Consider the following 19,516-nt stretch of genomic DNA (forward strand, 5'->3'; position numbering starts at 1 on the left):
GCACTATATATATATATATATATATATATATATATAATATGGAGGTCTTTCATGCTGAAAGATCTCGTTGGTAGCATATAGGGTGCTTGCTGGATACACTACCAGATAGCAAGACTACCAAGTTAATTGATACATGTTTCTCGATAGTTCGATCATTGCCACTTGTCTAAGACAGACGACTCCTGCCACTGGGCTCAGAGGATGAGCTTGAGATTCACAGGTACATACGGTAGAAGTGGTGAAATTATCTTCACTGGGCAAATGCCCTGTGCCTTCCGTACGTCTGATTGTACGTGACATCTTAACAAGCACGCCAGTGACAGTGCATGTCCCCTCGAAGGTAAATGAAATTGTTCGCTGTAGATCATCGTTTTCCGAATACGGAGTGGACGTTTGCAAACACAGCTAAAACTGCCCAGTAACCTGTAATGAGACAACTAGCAAACCAAGCGCTACATGTAGCGATCCTGACTGAACTTCAAACAGAGTAATACACCTTTAGAGTAAACCTAGGCAAATGCTACAACTCAGTCATAGAAAAGTCCCAGGAACAATTTTCCTCCTCTTTGAATGAAAAAACGACAACCCCGGTCTTCCAGTGGCTCAAGAATCTTCCTCTTCGCATCGTTTGCGCGAATCTCCCAACCAGCTTTTGAACATGAAATGTTGGTGGAATTGGTCACGCGATTGTCAACTTGAAGAGGCTGTTGCAGTCTGAACTCCTGCTCACTCACTTCAACCACCAACTGCCTAACGTTCTCATAACTGAGGCATCGAACCGTGCAGATAGTGAGTCATTGTTCACACATTCCCTGATGGTACGCAAAAGGCGACCGCTCGTGCCGCAAGGTCGCTGGCTCCAAATGAACGGAATTGTGCTCAGATTGGGAAAGAAGTGCTAGTCATTATTTTTTCGGTGAAAAAGTTCCACAAAATGCTTTGCGGCCGACACTTGATGCTTGTGACGGATTACAAGCGACTGTTGATTATATTTGGTTCCAAGAGAGGTATTCCGGTATACACAGCCATCCACCTACTGCGGTGGGGCACGATTCGGCTTGGTTACAACTTGACCATAAGGCATGCCATATTCGAGAAATCTGGGCAGGCCGATGCGCTTACGCGCTTGATTGTTTCCAATGAGAACGAAGAAGGTAGCGAACAAAGCTTGTTTTCTGTGGTTATTCCTCTCGGCTAATACGTCACAAATTTATATGGCACCGAAAATCACGTGGAAAAGTTTAAGATCGGGGGTACGTACACTTTAGAGGAATAGAAATCAAAGGAAGGGGGTTGGGTGAGGGAGAGGTCAATAGGTCAAGGAATCCGGTAAGTGACGTCAATGTCAAGCAGGCTTGTGGGACCGGATGTTTCGTAGGCCAGTTCAAGTTCAGAGGTCGCACAAGTTTCTTTTGGACGCAAAGTTGCGGATCCAGCAGTCGGATTCTAATCGCCTCTGCGATCGATACTAGTCTGAATCATACCAGTCGTGATCGGTTCAGAGGTACGCAGTTTATGATGGTGAAGGCTTGCTCCTTGTCTATGACATGGCTGGTTTCGGCCAAATGTGACGCAATCGCGCTTGAGCCTAGTTTTTCCCCCCGACCACTCAGAGATTTGGGATTGTGTTCTCGCATTCTGTCCGACAAACGCCCTGTCGTACGACCGACGTATGAAGTTCGGCACGAGCATACAAGTGAGTACACACAAAAGTTGGTGGTAGAGATGAGACGAAACCAGCAGAATCCGTCATAGTAACCCTTACCGTCCAACCGTGTTGTGGTCCTGGAGGCCATGAACCGACTACCCGTGACTTCTGACACCGTCCGTCATGCCACCAAAAATGAAAGCGTACTGCAGAAGGCAATAGAGTACCACTAATCGAGCTGACCAACAACTTGTCCACTAGCAGAACTCGGGCAACTTTTTCAACGACGGAGTTCATTATTTGTTATCAGTGGCTGTCTACTTTTTAGTGACCGGATCGGTTTCCACCACACTTCGTCGCCGGGCCCTAGCACAGTTCCACAACGGACTACCATCGATAAGCTGCCTGAAGGTCATCGCTCTCAGCTGCGTTTATTGGGCCGGTATGGATGAGCAAATTTGGCAGGTATGTCAGAGTTGTATCCGATGCTCAGCTGACCAGAAGTTACCCAACCGACAGTCGCCGCAGCCTTGGTCACAGCCAGAAGAGCCATGGTCACGCATTCATGTGGATTTTGCCGGATCAATTAACGGAAAAAGCTTCCTCATCGATGTTGATGCATTCAGCAAGTGGCCTGAAGTCCTTGTTATGTTTAAGACAACAACAATGGCAACCACCACCAAACTGTGGCATTTGTTTTCGGTATTCAATATCCCGGAAGCTATTGTGTCTGACAGTTCACATGTGAATTCGTTCGAAGACACATATGTCACATATGTCACTTCCTCACCATTCCATCCGCAATCCAATGGTCAGCGTAACGGTTTGTGGACACCCTTAAACGTGCGCTGATAAAAGTAGAAGGGAAAGGGACCATGGGACAAGTCATGGATACGTTCATAGTCTCCTGACGGTCACACTCCAACAGAGGTTATGATGAACACATGGCTGAGAATTACCCACAACGCCATCCTATCAGCATTTATGTGTTATCGATCACCGATAAGAAGGAAACCAACGTTTCGGTCTGAAAACCGTGTGACTGTGAGAGATTATCGTCCTGGGCACTGAAACTGGGTTGCTGTCGTCGTCCCCCAAAGAATCGGTAAGGTAATTTATAGCGTCCGGGTGGGATCGCCGATAAGGAAACGGAATTTCAATCGGCCAGGGCCGAATGAATGTCATATCCCAAGGGAGGAAGAGCAGTCGTTAGACGTCAATCTGTTGTTCGAAACCTTCGGTCTCTAAAGACCAGCACCAATAGCCACTTCTTCACTCGTACTGCCCGAAACAGACCCATTGCTGCAACCGAGACGCATCAGTAAACAGATTGGCGTGCGCCGATAATCTTTGGTTGAACGGCCAAAAGTCCGATTACTGAAGGTAATCCCAGAATGACCAAAACCTACCGAGTCCCAGGTTCCCCCATATTTTCAATGGGAAACTCCGCAGGCATTCGGGTAAGTCCATCAATCAATCAATCAATCAATTAATCGGTTACATAATTCAGCGACAATCTGGATCGTTGAAAAGTGGTATCCAAATTAGCAGGAAGCCCTTGGTAACTATTGCTCTCGGTGACTAAGAATAAGGCTGTTCTGTTCTTGTTGGCAACTGCTTTTCTGTCACCAAGGCTTTGGAACAGAAGGCAGAAGTTAGATGTGCCAGAAGGTGAGTCAAAGTCAAAAGCCTCAATCAAGTCAATCTCCTCAAACCTCCTTCATGAATAAAACTTACCCGTTCCAAGTCACCAGTAATCGCTTGATATCGGCCAAGAAGAAGTTGAAACACTGCACTTTGTGGATAGATGTCGAGCCAATATGTTAGTAGTTCGTTGGCTTCATAAACTTGGTCCGGTTTCTCAAAAGCTGTGGATTTGAGAAAGGAAAATAAACTTCTCACAACATCCTGGACTCATTTGGTCGCCAAAAACGGCCATCCATCCAGACAGAAAACAAAGGTGACTTGATGAGGTGGTCCAGGGGCGGAATACCCAGCAGCGGTCAAGTAAAACATAAGGTTGACGGAAACTCGGGGACTGCACCGACCTGATGAGCCCCAAGAAGGGCGAAACCGGTCGTGGGCTGTCAAAGAGTTTGCAGCAACCTTGTGAGTAGTTTCCTTTACGGTCATAATTCACTTCTGACATATTGCGGTTTGCTTGAATATTAGATGACATGACTTTGGAAAACATGGGTAACAGTTACCTGCGCATTTCATCAGGATGAGCAAATGAAACAAAAAAGCAGTGTGTGCTGACGATTCAATCTGTTTCAGAGACAATTTAGGGGGCGACGTCCTTGGTTGTGTCAAAAATTCCTGGAGGTATGGCCAAATATACTCATTTGTAAACCAATTTGGTTTTGCGAAAGACTCATCTGGAACCCGGCTGAATCTCTCGTTTATAATTTATTTTGCTAATTTCGTGCAATGCGGGTTCAGTCAGAACATGAAGCTGAGGAGATCTAGGAGACCGTGCCTACCTGATGAACCGAAGAAGGGCGAAGCTGGTCGTGGTCCCTGCAAGAATTTTCAGCAACCTTATGAGTAGTCTATTACGTCCTCAGGATATACTTGGGCGAAAGCATCAACTAAGAACTTTGAGTAGTTCATTCACAATATCCCAATACAGAAGCTAAAGAGCGATTACGAACCACATTATGAGGCAGGAACCAACACTACAGAGCGAAGTAGATCTTCGGCAGAAATACACATGCTCTGAAGAACGCAACTGAGAGACTTCCAACTGGTTCCCTTAACTTTTCATTAAGTTGATGCAGACTCATTCATGTACAAGATCAGCATATTGGTCACTATTCTGTCAAACAGCTCAAATGGAATGCACCACAAGTGTTGGGTCTGCGCATGGGTCAGAAGTTCATGCTAAAGGTCACGCTAAACTAAATTTTTGGGCACAGCGTCTATAAAAACACCGATCAGGCTCCAAATGGATTTATATGATGATTTATATGGTTAATGAATACGCGGGAAGTAGCTAAACGAGTTTTTCTCGCCTGACCAAAAATTCTTAGTTGCATATTCTCTTCGACAAAAAAGGCGTTTTCTGCTGGAAGCTATGACTCTAATTTGTCATTTGAATAAGCACACCGGATTCAACAAGGCGGACATCTAAAGAAGTCTTCGTTTTGCCTTAGTGAAATTAATCTGTGGGAGTAAGTATACTTCCTAACTGGTCCACTGTGCTGGGGAATACTCACGTAAACTAAGCTGAACTGTCTGTAATGTCAGCGATGGTGAAACTGTATCACAGGAACGAGAGCTTTTGAGAATGTCAGTAAACCTGAAATTTAATCACCAGTTCGTTTGGTCTCAGAACGTAAAAACGCACTTTAAGTCAGAAGTACTTCCCCGATAACTGAGTATTTGTATGACATACGTTAGTGTTATCTGACCTCCACCGATCATGTGTCTCAAATTTCAAAGTAAAGGAAATAGAAAATGAGGAACTTACCAACACTGGCGACGGTGTCACCTGTATGTAAGGTGGATGAAAAGGGTAGATACATGGTCAAATTTAGGCAAAGTAACTTCACTCGCGGATGGTCAGTGTGCAATCGAACTACGGTAATCGGGAGATTACATGTGTCTGCAGCCTTGTAGCCCACTTTGGTGGCATTTGTCTTTTCAAGACTCACTGTTTTGGAGAAAAATAACCAGCCATCGGCGAACAATTGCGCATGTTCGAGCGATTAAATACACAACTGTAACTTCTGGCCTATGGGGAAATTCTATTCCGTTCTGTCACGAATCCCCAGGGAGATTTGAGTTTGACACCTCGTAGCTATTAGTTTAATCGTATACCGTTTGAACACGAGCGGTTGATCAGCAACATGGTTACCTCAGAGCAAGTTTCGACATGGTGCCACTCATTCTTCAGTCACGGTATTCGCATCACGGGGTCACGTGTTGACTGGCTCTTTTAATGAAGACATCTCAGATAGAAGGCAGAAGATCCACGCGACTTGTGAGCTATTCAATCCTCTAAGCTACCTATTAATCATTGGAAGAGCGAGGAGAATTCCGGGCTTCCGTCTGTAGAGGTCACTCCTCAGATCACGTGTGACAAGCACTCAAACCACGTGACAATTCTTGTCCCACTTGCAACCTTAGTCAACAGCATGTACAGTAAAACTTCTCAACCATTTTTGTTTACGCGGCTACCACTTGCGTCACGCGCCAGGACCATGCACTTCATTCAGCACATCAACATCAAGTTGTATTCATGTTCGCGCAAGTATCAAACAAGAAGGAGCACCCCTCTCTTCACAATGCACACAATAAATGGGCATACAACTGGGCTCAGCACACACACTTGCGTGCACAGGTAGCAGGAAGTCAGCCACTCTCCACAAGTCCACGAACAATTATGGAACGCGTGTAGCGGTCATACTGCGGAGAAAACGCATCCCCGCCGTCCGGACTTTCACCAAGGAACTCCCACAGACAATAAGTGGCTTTTTTGACTTGCTCGCGTTTTGCATTGTATTTATTTTCATACATGTGGCATCTCACCATTGTCAACTATACTAAAAACATTTATTAGTGCAGATACCTTCTGATTTGTATTATGGCCATCATCAACTAGAGCACTCACACGTCTCATTGTTCCTTCCTTAGATTCTACTAATATAGAGCTAAAACAAACCAGTGGATAAAAAAACAAGACATACCGAGCATCTGTGTGGCGTAAAGCTCGTACACAAGGAGCAATAGTGCACTGAGAGGAGCGCGAAGGGAATTTTGTATCTGTGCTCCAAGACGCAACTGTTGAAGACCGAATAGCTGTAAAAAATTACAGAAGAAATCATATCAACGCTTTGTCCTTAACCGAAAAATATAAAAACATTTTCGCACATCAAAATGCGGGGAAATACCTCAAGCCATTATAAGAAGTTACAGCAATTCAGATGACTGAGCATTCGTGGCTATGTTTAGAAACGCTTCCTTGGAAAGTATACCGTCTTGGCGTTTCTGCGAAGGTGCTCCTGGAACTAGACAGTCACAGTGTCTTTGGAATAAATCAATCATAGGCAGCTAAGAAACTTTGGATCTTAACAACATATTAATGATAACATTAGATTCCAGTAGTTTCCTGAGATACAAATGCTGCACCATGGGTGAATGAGAAACCGTATGATCGAACGTTCCGTGTAATCAACTTAACAGATTGTCGAAATGCAAGTGGTGAAGGAGCAGCATTCACCCTGTTTCAACATCTTAAAAAAACTCACATTGACAGAAGCAGAAGAGGCTGAGACTGACGGCTGTTGCCCTGGCATACTGTGGTTGCAAACACTCGTAAGGGTGATGACAATTAATTGACGTCAGTCCATACAATCCTTTACAGTCAAGCCGTATAAACAAATATGTTGCATTCGTTTGTGAATTAGCGAACTGATGTGATAAAGTTTCATTGAACTGCATACCTTGGCCATCTGTCGAGGACGTACTGCAGACGTTTTCGCAGCTACTTCTTGAAACCAGAAGCTATTTATTGAGACTTGGCAACAGGTAATCGATTTAAGCTGGTTTAAAAATGAGTGGATTTCCTATTCACTTAGCACTTACCATTAACGTTGTCGTGGTTTGCATTTACTGTTTGCATGGGACTTTATTCAGCTTCCACTTGTCTCCGAGCCTTTCTGCTCAGTGAGACGCCAGCTTATCAAGTGTTTGTGTTTGCTCAACCGCTCTGCATGTGTTAAGTTTCTGCGTTGTGCTGTACTGTGATGTACCTTGGTGGCCTTAATTGAGCAGTTTTTGAGTTCCACGTTTCTCTACAGGAACTATCGACCCTGTTACTGCACTCAGGACAGTCTGATTTCAGAGCGTTCAGCGATCTCCTTTTTCGATGACTCGTTTGAGTGAATATGACTCGATAAAAAACTCTTAGTTTGGATGGTTCCATCCAAGCACGCCAAGTTTCCTCCGTTTATCCAGCGTTCTCCTGACGTACAGTTCACTTTGTATTCAGTATCGTAAATAAATATTCTCACGTGGTACAGAGTTTACTTGCTAGCCAGCAACCTCCAGTCTGGTAGAATCACCGACTGTGTGCGCTGCCTATTCCTTCGTGTTTTGTCAGACGCATTGTATCCTTGACGCTCTCTCACTCATCCTGGTTGACATGTCCACCTGCCTCCGTTGTGTTTAACAAAATGTTTTAGCGGAACTGGTTCCCGCGTGTACGCCATGCGAGGTTCTTTTGCGTCTATAGATTAGATCAAATGATGGTGCCTCATTGGAAGTGATCGGTCTATGATGAGCAGAAATTGCGTCCAATAGCTTCACATTCGAATTGAAAATATGACCAACCAGTTAACTTTTGAAATAGCGGTTTAAAATCTCAATGTGAGTGTCACACAACGATTTTCTCACTCTGAAGGTCCTCCAGTGCCATAGCCTCTGTTGAAATCCCCGGGATAAAAAAGTGGGCTCTGAATAGCGATCACTTCCCCAGGTATGCTAGGTCGCGCAATGTAATGTTCCTTGAAGAGATTCTCAGCTGTCATTAGTGTGAGTCCCGTTCGACGCACTGCACTACACCTTTCGGCTTGTTGTATGTTGTTGAAACACATTCATCCTTGCACTTGTGCAAGGTGCCTAAACGCATACTACTGAACATCACGTAAGAGTAGTCACAGTCAATTTGCAACTGGCTACGTGTCACCCGAACCTATCGATGTTGATATTATGCTAATACGCACGTGGTAGACTTCGTTCTGCACATCCACTTTTGCCACTAAGGTTTGATTCGTCAGCTCAGATGGGGTCGCTTGTGATTTCGATCCGGTCCTCACATGCTATTTTAATTCTTGTGAATCATCTCAAGATTTGTTACTCCTTGGCTAAATAGTGTAATCGAATCCACAAAAAATCTTCTATCGTCGGTCATTCGAAAATATTTGGATATTATTTGTTACTGAAATGCTGCATCGTAAAGATGCAATGCCAAAGCCTTAGTATTCGTCCTCAAGGGTTCTTGGTTGTTGCCCATCAAACAGGGAGTTTATGACAGTTCGTGATGACGAATTTTGTGATAGCAATATACTAACATCGAAAGAAAGAAAGAAAGCGTTCAACTGTAGCACCCCTCTGGTGCCTAGCTGTCATGCCACCCGAAGGAAGCACGAAGGCTGGTATACTACCAGGTTGCCCAAGCCTAGACAGGGGAAGCCAAGAGGCGGAGGTCGGATTCGAACCATGGACCTTCCGGTTAGTAAATTTGCGCTCCAACCACTTGGGCCATCTTACATCACTTTTTCATCATATTACTTCACTGCAAAGGTATATCATGTAATCGTTCCTCACTGCAACTCAACAAACGGGAAATGTTGGGAACGAATATACATACACTATGACTCGACGTCCCGAAGAACAGCGGAGACTGAAGGCAAACTCGACATCCAGCGGTAGTGGGGAACTCAAAGAACAGAGAACGTACACTGCGAAAAATTTAATTCTGATTGGTCTGTAGGGAAGATCTGTGACTGCGCATCTGAACAATTGACTTATCTGGCAGTTAGTTCTCCCTTTGCAATATAACCTGCCAGTGGGCGTCATTCTGGAAACCCGTCTAACATAAAGTCATTATATCCATTGGAATCTACAAATCACCGAGCATTTTCATCCCGGAAGAGCTTAATCTGGTAGCTTGTAAGAATAGTTTTATTCTGGCCTAGCCCAACTGGTGCTTTAGAATGTAGTTTTTTTACCTGTCGTCCGTAGCTTGGAGCTACGGATGAGAGCTGCGATCGGTGTTGCATGCCAGATCGTAAGCATCAACTCAGCTACGGGGTCAACATGGACCAAAGGTCAGATCACAAGCTACTGAACGAGAGATTCTGGTCTGAGCCTCTCCTGGCTTCCTGATTGTTCCTATCTGTGACTCAGCATCCTGAAATATCTTAATTCGCTTGTTTTCCACGGGATATTTGACGGTATGCTCCGAAGTGTAGGAGCACAGTAACCGATCTTATAAGTCTTATAAGTAATCAACAACAGCTGACCTAGTATTCACACTTAATGCATCAGTTGGGGTTCTTAGTTTCATGACGAATATAACCTCATTGAGATTTTTTAACGCTCATTTGAAGGCAATGTGGGATGAATGGGCAGAATCTGTTGACCATCCACTTTCATTTTTACGATTTCCACGAAACAGATAACAGCTTTTCAGGATAATACACATCGATGAAAAGTGTTTTTAGGCAATTTTATTGGTAAAATTTTCCAACCCTTAGAAGTGACGTAGTTGTTCATCTAGCCCTTGCTAGCTCCCATGAGAGGATTCATCAACCCTTCAAAGCGTGTTTAAATTTAATACGAAAAAGAGAAACCAAACTCACGCGATCCCCAGAGAATCCAACAAATTCTAAGAGTTTGAGGACACGCTTGGGGAGTAAAGAAATCATCTGAAACGAACAAAGGAAGAGAAACATTGCTGGATTAACGGTGTCTTAGGTGAGAAAACATAATTGGGCTGGGAATGCGAGCTAGAGTTTGTCGGCTTCTTTTCCTACGATGCCCGGTTGTCGCTAAAATCAATTATGCACTTTTGACTGTTACAGAGCCCACAGACCGATTGCTTGATAACTAGATATTAAAAGATAAGGCAGCCAAACTGGATCTTTGTTCTTGGGAAATCAGCGAAGCGTCGGTGTTGAAAAGTGATGTCATGCTATCGATGATGATGATGATGATGATACGATGATGATGATGACGATGATGATTATGGGAAATCACCTGACTGGGTCTGGGCGGTGGCACTGCAAGGCTTTGGAACCTCCAAATGTAGTGTCCTGAAAACTGCATTAGGATGGCTGTTTCTAATAATTTGACTTTAGCTGCCTTTTATAAGTTTAAATCAAGCATCTCACTAAAAGTCGCAGCAAAATTCTCAAAGGTCCTTAGTGCCAGCTTCCAATCTGCAAGCCGAAAGGTTAGAAATTGCTCATCCATTCGTCACCTACAAGTGAATGTTTATTTATATTACTTATAATGGTTCCAGTAGGTATTATATTGTACAAAATAAGCGCATTCAAAATCATTGAGTCACAGTCGCGTAATTTTTCCTTTGTGACAAGTCAGTGACAGTGCAACGAATTACCGATAAAGGTGACACACATATGACAGTGTTTTATGAAAAACGTGTGGGCCAATGATGATACCGATCGGATGCGAGATCACACGTTATCGCCGCACACTTCACTACAGCAGAACATACCTTGTATAAAGTGAAAGACACTCACGGACTCGCCAGGGCAATAACGGAAAATTTAGCAACATGTTACAACCGAACCAGTTCCTCAAAATTCACTTGCAGCGAGTTAAGGGTATTTGTGCCTTACATATTAATTGTGCGTGATAATTCTACAGTCATGTAGAGAAAAGGAAGTGGAGGATAGCTGCTTAACAGAACTCAGCTTATGTAGACATCTCAACAAACCATTTAGACCTCTTAATGTAGACACGAGGGAAACCTCAGCTACACTATGCTTTTTCTTGCTGTTGGCGCTACAGTGCCTCCATACCTCATGCATTGGCTGTGGTTCTTTACTTGGTCGAAACGAAATGGCAAAACCCCTGTCACTTCAATGTTATAAAGCGGAAAAATCGACTCATGCCTACAAGCACAGCAGTTTGAACGTGGGTGTAGGTAATTCTGTTTGAGTAAGCACGAGATACCACAAGAATGTGCTAGCTTACAATCACTTGCATGTTCTTTTGTATTATGTAATCTGTCTTAGCTGCTAACAGATCGATATTTTATTGAACTTCCATTTCTAGTATCTTTTTGGTAGGGGAATGCGCACGCGAGTTATGGTACAGACCTGTACTGCTGTCAGTAAACCAAATACGCAAAATAACTTGTCATCGATTTCAGGTTGTCAAGTCCCTGTATTCCAGGTGTGACACGCGCCGATGTGTTAGGTTCACAATTCTATATACTTTAAGTGCATTTGACCTTACGCAAAACGGATAATTTCTGGAGACCAGATGAATTCAAGATGTCTTGTCAATAAGCCAAGTTTCCTTTTCATAACCGGAAGTTGGTGGATTTAGGTCTCAGCGAGAGAATTTTTTTTTACTTTTTAGCCTACATTGCGTAACTTATTGACATCGGGCAGTACTGTCTCCAAATTCATCCTTGTTAAAAATAGACTTACCAAATTTAGGAGGGTAGAAGGTTGTTTGCCAAGCTCAGTGAATAGCAGGGGATTTGTGCATCGTGTAACACAGCCTAGTCCGTTTCGTATAACTTGTTATATCTGCTGATTCGCCAATCTGTTCTATCTGTTGCTGTTCCAGAAAGGAGACACAACAGCTCTATTCCGAACAAGCGAGTGAGTGCGTGCAAGTGCAAAAGTTAAAAAGGCCCTTTACAACGGCACTTTCTGCCGGTGACCCAGGCTGCCTGATAGGGGTTTAATGGACACCCATCAACATCAATCGTGCTTCCATGATATGCCTGAATGCTGATCACATTCGGTCATGTTTCTGTGGCGTGCCTGATCGCTCATCGGCTTTCGTAAAATTGATTGATTGAATGACTAGCCTGGATGCTTACCGCTTTCCTATTTGAGATTTTGGTGGAGTTTTAGGGTCTTAGTGGGTTCCCGGCGTTCCGGGGTTTCTTGATTGATTGAATGACTAGCCTGGATGCTTACCGGCTTTCCTATTGAGATTTTGGTGGAGTTTTAGGGTCTTAGTGGGTTCCCGGCGTTCCGGGGTTTCTTTCAGGAACCCGACCTTCCTAATATAACTAGAAACACGGTCACGGACGCTCAGAAAAAGGCAACCTCAAACTTACGAATCCTGTGGTTTCAAGGTGAGCTAAACTCAACTTGCACTGCACGCTAAGTAGTTCGGACAGACCAGCGAAAGTGTGACAAAATCGATCGGTCTGCAACTGTGTTCCTATAAAGCATCCGCGCTTCTCGTAAAACAAGACAAAGTAAAACCGACAACTGACACAAAGCTAATCGGATAATGTATCTGAATAACTGTTCGCTTCATTTTCAGAATCGACTGAGGAATACGCTTAAAGAAAAAGCCAAACAAAATCGGTGAAAGGCTGTTATCATGCCGATGGTTATATCGAATCAAAAAGAATGGAAACAGTTAAGGACCCACTGCGTCACATCGTTACGGTGCAGACAGTAATGTGAATGTCCTGTCTATTGTGCTCATGAAAAGGCCAAAACCCGGAAACCATTATCTGTAATAAAAATATCCACATTCTCGGTAAGTGTCAGTACACTTATCCAGTGAGCTTTAGAAACATGTCACTTTGTCACCAGATATGTTGCATATAACCTAACATGATAAGAGCCTTAGCAACACACCCTAACTTGATCCACACCTAAGCAAACAATCAATGTTCACCGCCATAGCTGGGGCCCGGAAAACTGAGTTGAACGCATTTGGTATACGAATGTTTTAGTTAAAAGTTCTCAACAATGTTCGTTCGCCCCCTGATTTTTTCCCAATCATTTTCAGTAATGGTTGGTTGTTGTCCATAAAACAACGCTGTGATGCGAGCTTCTAGGGTACAGTGAGATTTGAAGTAAGCTAGCCATTGAACGTACGTCCTCCCTGGATTGGCCACTTTTTGTAGCAGTCATTATTTTTGTGGTTCCCCCAAAATCTCGCTTTCTCGTAGTGCTCACTCCTCTGGGGACTTACCCTCGTTGTACCATGTGCTCCGGTCAAATCCGAGAAGTGGCAAATTTTTTGTCTGCTCGTCACATCTCCCAAATCTGTGTGTTTGGATTGCACAATGAAGCAGTGAGTAATCTTGGGTTCTCGGCAATCTAGGTGCGATTCTCCGTCGAAACACTGGTGACCGAATCAGACAACCGTAATACTACTCGTAAGTAGCCGGAAGGCTGTGCCGCAGATGATCTAATAATCAATAACTGGCTTATTACAACCATTAGTATTGAGCTGCAAAAATCGTTGCAGAACGCGTAATCTACATGCAGTCCTAAGCCATGCGAAGCAAAGCATGGTTTTTACACCAACTGAAGTTGTGAACTATATTATAGTGCCTCCGCGATCTGTCATGTGAGAAAGTTCTAGTACTGGCTCTGTGTATAATAAATACTTGCACTTATAGAAAAATGGATTCTGTTATGTGATCAACCTATACTGGTGTGAGTGTCGGTTCACTCTATATTCTAGCGCTGCTTTGGCATACTCATAACGAATTTTTCTCAACTGGTGACAACAATGAGTTGTTTTGGGGTTTATTTCTCGAAGATCATGGGCTGGCCTCTTCTCCGCCGACTGTGTATGATAGGTTATTATCAGGAAATTCATATTCCTGACCCTAACCCCAGAACACTCGGAACCTACTGAGACCTTTAAACTCCACCAAAATCTCAATGGGAAAGCCGGCAAGCATCCAGGCCGATGAAGCATTCAGTCGATTCAGCAATAGCTGAATTCAAATAGCGTGAGTTCCCTTGTAAGTGGTGCACTTGCACGCACACGCTTGTTCGCAATACACCTCTTATGTTCCCTATCGGTGAGTCTTTTTCCGGCACTAGGCACTGGAATGGGAACAGCAGTCAGCTATAACAGTTATACGGTAGGCACTGTGAAATTAGGCGAAAGTGTGTTCAGTCTAGACAGGAGGCAATCAACATGTAGTGATGAGATTTCTCGGTGGAATAGATGCAACATTCCTTAAGAGAACAGCGCCCAAGTTAAGCACGAAAATCATCATATTGTATGAAATGCATCGGGTTATCACGGAAACCGTCCGCGCTCTGCTGACGACAAAAACAGTGTGTGTATGTCTCGGAAACAGTCCAATTTGGTTTCAAGTAGAACATAAGGTTGATGGAAACTCGGGGACCGCGCCTACCTGATGAGCCCCAAGAAGAGCGGAGCCGGTCGTGGGCTGTCAAAGAGTTTTCAGCAACTTTGTGAGTAGTTTCCTTCATGAAAACAGTCTGCCTAGTCAGTCATGCTTCCCACAGGAAACAGCACGCAAGCCATGATCCACGTGTGCACACCATTCGGAATATATAAACTCGAACCAGATAAAAAAGGATCGGAGACTTACCATGTTGAACGCCCCCACACCAAGACGGACACCGCTTTCGAATACCGCTTTACTTATACCATCCGACCAGTCACGGTACTTGAGTATACCCCAGCATATTCTTGAAGTTAAAGAAGAAACAGTAAGTTATCAGCTGAGAGGTGAAAGAGTAAGAAACGGAACTCAAACCCAACCCAGGGGGATAAACTAGCATGTGAATTCTCAACGATGTGTATAAATTCAGGAATGAATACCGGAACGTCTGCAAGTCAAACTGAAAAGCTTGGTTCCCACAGGAGTCCCTTTGTTTGACTCGGAGCGACTATTCCAAACAGCTTCCGGGCGAATTAAACGTGTTTTATTGTGTTTAAAGTGGCCTAATGGTAAGCCCCTTTTAATCACCTGCTTCACGCATGTACTTTTGCCCTCCACATGTTTGATCAGCTGTTCATACACTCCACTCATCTTGAGTCAAAGGTCGCCCCGTCCGACACTGGCGCACTAGCATGTAGGTATGTGTGTGATTGTGCGCAGTTCGTGGTCTGTTTGCTGAGCCTGCTCTGACCTGTACTGTCTGGGTGATGGTACCGCTAATCAGAATCACGAGACTGTCGTCGGATGGAACGACCGCAACCACACTATACAGCCAACTTCTGCTCGCCGTTATTTGCTTTGCGGATCTTGACACTGCACTGTACCGGTCAGCGACAGCATGGCGCGCTTATTGACGCCACGGAAATGGACAGTTGAGGTGTGTTTTATGATTTCGCTCACTTTTGTGTTAGAGGTACCGTGGACTTTCGAACTTAATTCTTCCCTTCAATATTCGGAATCGTCGAACTTCCGCGGGACTCAAAGTTGCTCATCGGGAAACTCAACATATTTCTTCTGTGAAAAATGTTCCAGTGAAAATGTTGTCGCTCGGGATCTATCCAGAATAAATAACACACTTTTGTAAATTGCCTGTTTATCATAACAGTCCAGCGCACAAATTTTACATCTATACTGCAGCTATGACGACACCTGGACGGTCCAATTCGTATCGACAGTTTCCTAGTCTATACCCCTGTACATTGTACGCAGTTGAACTCTATGAAAACTTGATTACTATCTGACTCTTGGTAATCCCCAATACAACTCGACTTCAAGGGAAGCATTATGTAAACTGTTATGCCTACTTGTGTGGAGAATAGCAATCACACACCCTCCGGAAAATAGTCACACCACCAGAGAGCTCACAGTGATGGCCTCCATTGGCTCTGGTCGGGTAAACATTCCCAAGAACAAAATGTTTCAAAGAAATGACTAATACAATCTGTGGGCAATTTTCTCATGGATCTTTTCCAGATAAGCCTCGCCACCAATGGAAAAGGTGTATGTGCGAAAAGTCAGGCTCTGTCAATTTTGTCAGCTCTAATTTAACGTACGCACACAAACTTAACCTATTTTTGATTATAACAGTTCCTTATCCGAATCTAGGCTCATTTTGTGCAAAAATTTCCCCGTTTGGACGTAAAACCCTAAATGAGATTTCTGACTCTTTCAACTCTCGTTCACGACAAAGAACGGCAATACGTGTTTTGCAAAGCCACGGAGTGATCCATCAGCAACGGTTATGCAACAAAGGCCATCAAATGACACTTTCAACTGTTTCTGAGAGGTGGAGTTGTAATGAAGGACAGTGTCGGTAAGAAATCGGCCTTCGAAAGGGAACTTGGCTGGAGTGGTCTAGGATGGAGCTTAGGACAGTAATTCTATTCATTTATTGCTGGTCCAAAAATTTGGTAAAAACCAAATTCTGCTCAGAGGAATTATCTATTAGCCACACGACCGCTGTTGACTGGAAAAACTTTCTTCGCAAAGTTTGCGCCTGGCGGCTTTTGCAGACTCCAACAGTTACCGGTAGCCCAGGTCTACACTTCGAGATCGATGAAGCGCTAATATCTCGCCGTAAAACCCACGCAGGGCGAGTCCTTCCCCAGCAGTGGAATTTCAGAGGGATCTGCCAGGAAACTAAAAAGGTGTTCAGATATGCAGTGCCAGGTCGAACTGCGGCCACTTTGATGGACACAATCTAGGCCTGCATCACTCCCGACTCAATCACCACCTCCGATATGTGGACATCTTACCAAGGAATTGAAGTGATGGTTGAATCTCTTTGGCAAGTCTACAAGATGCAGAATAATCGCCAATGTGGCACACATCCATCTTTAGCGGTCAGCTACTTGTGTGAGTTCGTTTGGAGGCAATGGTACCGAAAAACCGAACTTTTCATGCAAATTAATAATGACATGTCCCAATTTCACCTTCTTCAATAAAAAATAAAAGTACATATTCCATATCCTCTTCTACCTGATCTTTTTGGATGGCGGGGGTTATTTTTAGCGGGGCTTATCTGGAAAAGATCCTTTTCTCACCTATTTCTGAAGTCTTTGTTTTATTTTGGACAGATTATGCGTTGGCATGGTATGCAGTCGACCCAACAGTGTTTGAATATATCGAAATATTAGAAACTCTAATGCCTTCATTGGTCTTTGCACCAGGCAGCCGTTGATCTGTTCGTCCAGCTTGGCACTTTTCTTCAGGACATTTCGTCACCAGTCTCGAGAGTACCCACTCAACCGCACAGTGGTGATCTACGCATGACTGGTGGGAAAACCTCTGCAAGCTCGGCGAGCAGATCAACAGCCATCTGATTTAGAGTCAGCTGTTTCACAATTCAGTAAAAAAGTGATATTGAAGGGAATACTACTTAAACTACGAGGTCACTTTGAATTCTCAGCAGAGCAAACGGTTGTCCTGACAATCCACTTCGCGGAAAACTCATCGCCACTGACAAATCTCCGAAAAGCAATTAATTACTTTTGTTTGGCCTTAGTAGTTTGAGGGCTCAATTGGAGGCTAAACCAGCTAGACGCAACAATGCAAAGTCTTCATCGGTTTCCGCCGCTGCTGAATACGATAGAAATAACAGAAACTTTCACTGGACTCTCTACCCTTTTCAATAGAACAGCTGACATGGCGACAAAAGAATAGTCTTCAGTTGGCATCCTGATGAAAGACAAGAAACTGTGGAGGTTTACCTCACACCATAGAAGAATTCTGCTGGAGTGAAACTGACTCCAAGATAAGGGTATGTTTTCACCTGCTTCATGAAAAAAAGCACTGCTAGTTGTAGACACAAGACGTCGAAGTGAACGGTTGCACGCCTGAAACAACAACGGCTACTATCCAAAAAAAACAGGCAATAGTTACAAAAGTGCTCTCTAGGTCATGTCATGTTAACTCTGTTACCCATAAATGCGGCAAAGTCTGAACAGGATGAGCAGAAGGGATCTTGGAAGCATGCATCAAGGGACATGTTTACAAGTACGTCCATCTAGACTAACTGACCCTTGGTTGTCGAACAATAGATTCGGCAACAAGAGACCTTGTTAGCTGCTTTTCTTTCAATCCCCGATTGTTTCATGTGCTGAAATAAATGCGCGTCATCAGGAAATCGCAAGCGTGACGTTTTGTCTGCCCTGAGTCGAAGTGGCCAAACGGGACATTGTGTACATTTTTGTTATTAGCGAAATGCCCTCAGTTGCAAACAAATTTGGTTTTGTGAAATATTCATCTGAAACCCGGCTGAATCTCTCATTTGTGATGCTTCCAGGCAATTGGATGTGCTGCACCGGGCCGCCTCATGTTCCAGTTTCTACAACATTCGAGATATCGCGACACATGTATGACGTAATGCACTACTCATAAGGTTGCTGAAAGTTTCACCCTTTTTGGGTCACATCAGGTGGGCGCAGTTCCCGAGTTTTCGTCAGTCTCATTCTCTACTTGATATTACATGGCACGGAATAGGCGAAATGCATCACAAACGAGAGATTCATTTGGGTTCCAGGAGAGTCTCTCGCAAAACCAAATTTGCTTGAAAATGAGGGTAGTACGCTAATTCCGTGCAATTTGGTTTCAAGTAGAACATGAGCTTGACGGAGACTCGGGAACTTCGCCTAAATGCTGAGCTCCAAAAAGGGTGAAACAGGACGTGGGCTGTCCAAAAATTTTCAGCAACATCATGAGTAGTGCATTACGTCTATTCTTCTTATGTTTTTTTTACAAGTGAATCAATATATGCCTATACGCATCAGTTATGCAACAAGCGTTTTATCTGAAAATATTTGAAATCCAGAAAATTGATTTTCTTTCGTTTTTCCCATTCAGCCACATATGCTAATCGGAAAGTTCGCCAAAAAGGAAACTCCCTTCGCATGTCAGTATCCCTTCACAAATGAGGGAAACAGGCTTATAGACGGTTCATCCCATGCCGTTATGAAACAAAATCTGGAACATTCCAGTTGTGTTGCTGTTTACTCTCCGTCAGCTCCTCTTCGTCACACCTAGGAAATCGAATGAGGATCTCGTGGGTTCGTTTTGTAAATTAATCTCCAAAACAGAATGTATTAATCTAGCAATCGTGAGAAACGATGCGCGAATGCCAGCTTCGTGGACTACCGTAAACTGACTTCAAAAAGGATATCGTCTATTTTTGGGGTGAAACACAGAATCCTGGATGAGGTTAACGTCTAGAAGTAAGATACTGCACAGTTCTGAGCTGGATTCAAGGTGGAGATGCCTTAAAGGAACGAAACACGATTGAAGAAACCTCCAGTGAGTGAGGTTGATCTTCTAGGCATCGGATTTTTAATAGTAGCAATATTATTTACTCTGTGGGGTTGTTTTTTTTACAGAGAAGAGTTGCTGCAAATCCAGCTCCTGTTTCTGTAACGTTTCCGTCTTTT

General features: G+C 43.8%; 2 protein-coding genes across 2 annotated transcripts in view; both read right to left on the reverse strand.

Annotated features, from left to right (window-relative positions):
- Positions 1 to 5,144, reverse strand: part of T265_13239 (hypothetical protein) — a gene marked incomplete at both ends in the record, with an annotated part of 23,650 nt that extends 18,506 nt beyond the window's left edge. Inside the window, 2 exons of the mRNA XM_009167889.1 lie at positions 3,386 to 3,516; positions 5,121 to 5,144. Of these exons, the coding sequence (XP_009166153.1) occupies positions 3,386 to 3,516; positions 5,121 to 5,142 (153 nt within the window). The remainder of the gene's footprint in view (positions 1 to 3,385; positions 3,517 to 5,120) is intronic.
- Positions 5,145 to 6,339: 1,195 nt separating this feature from the next.
- Positions 6,340 to 19,516, reverse strand: part of T265_13240 (hypothetical protein) — a gene marked incomplete at both ends in the record, with an annotated part of 31,402 nt that continues 18,225 nt past the window's right edge. The window contains 3 exons of the mRNA XM_009167890.1: positions 6,340 to 6,451; positions 10,018 to 10,083; positions 14,745 to 14,844. Coding sequence (XP_009166154.1) covers positions 6,341 to 6,451; positions 10,018 to 10,083; positions 14,745 to 14,844 — 277 coding nt within the window. The remainder of the gene's footprint in view (positions 6,452 to 10,017; positions 10,084 to 14,744; positions 14,845 to 19,516) is intronic.

The sequence above is a fragment of the Opisthorchis viverrini genome (genome assembly GCF_000715545.1).
Source record: "Opisthorchis viverrini unplaced genomic scaffold opera_v5_48, whole genome shotgun sequence".
NCBI lineage: Eukaryota > Metazoa > Platyhelminthes > Trematoda > Opisthorchiida > Opisthorchiidae > Opisthorchis > Opisthorchis viverrini.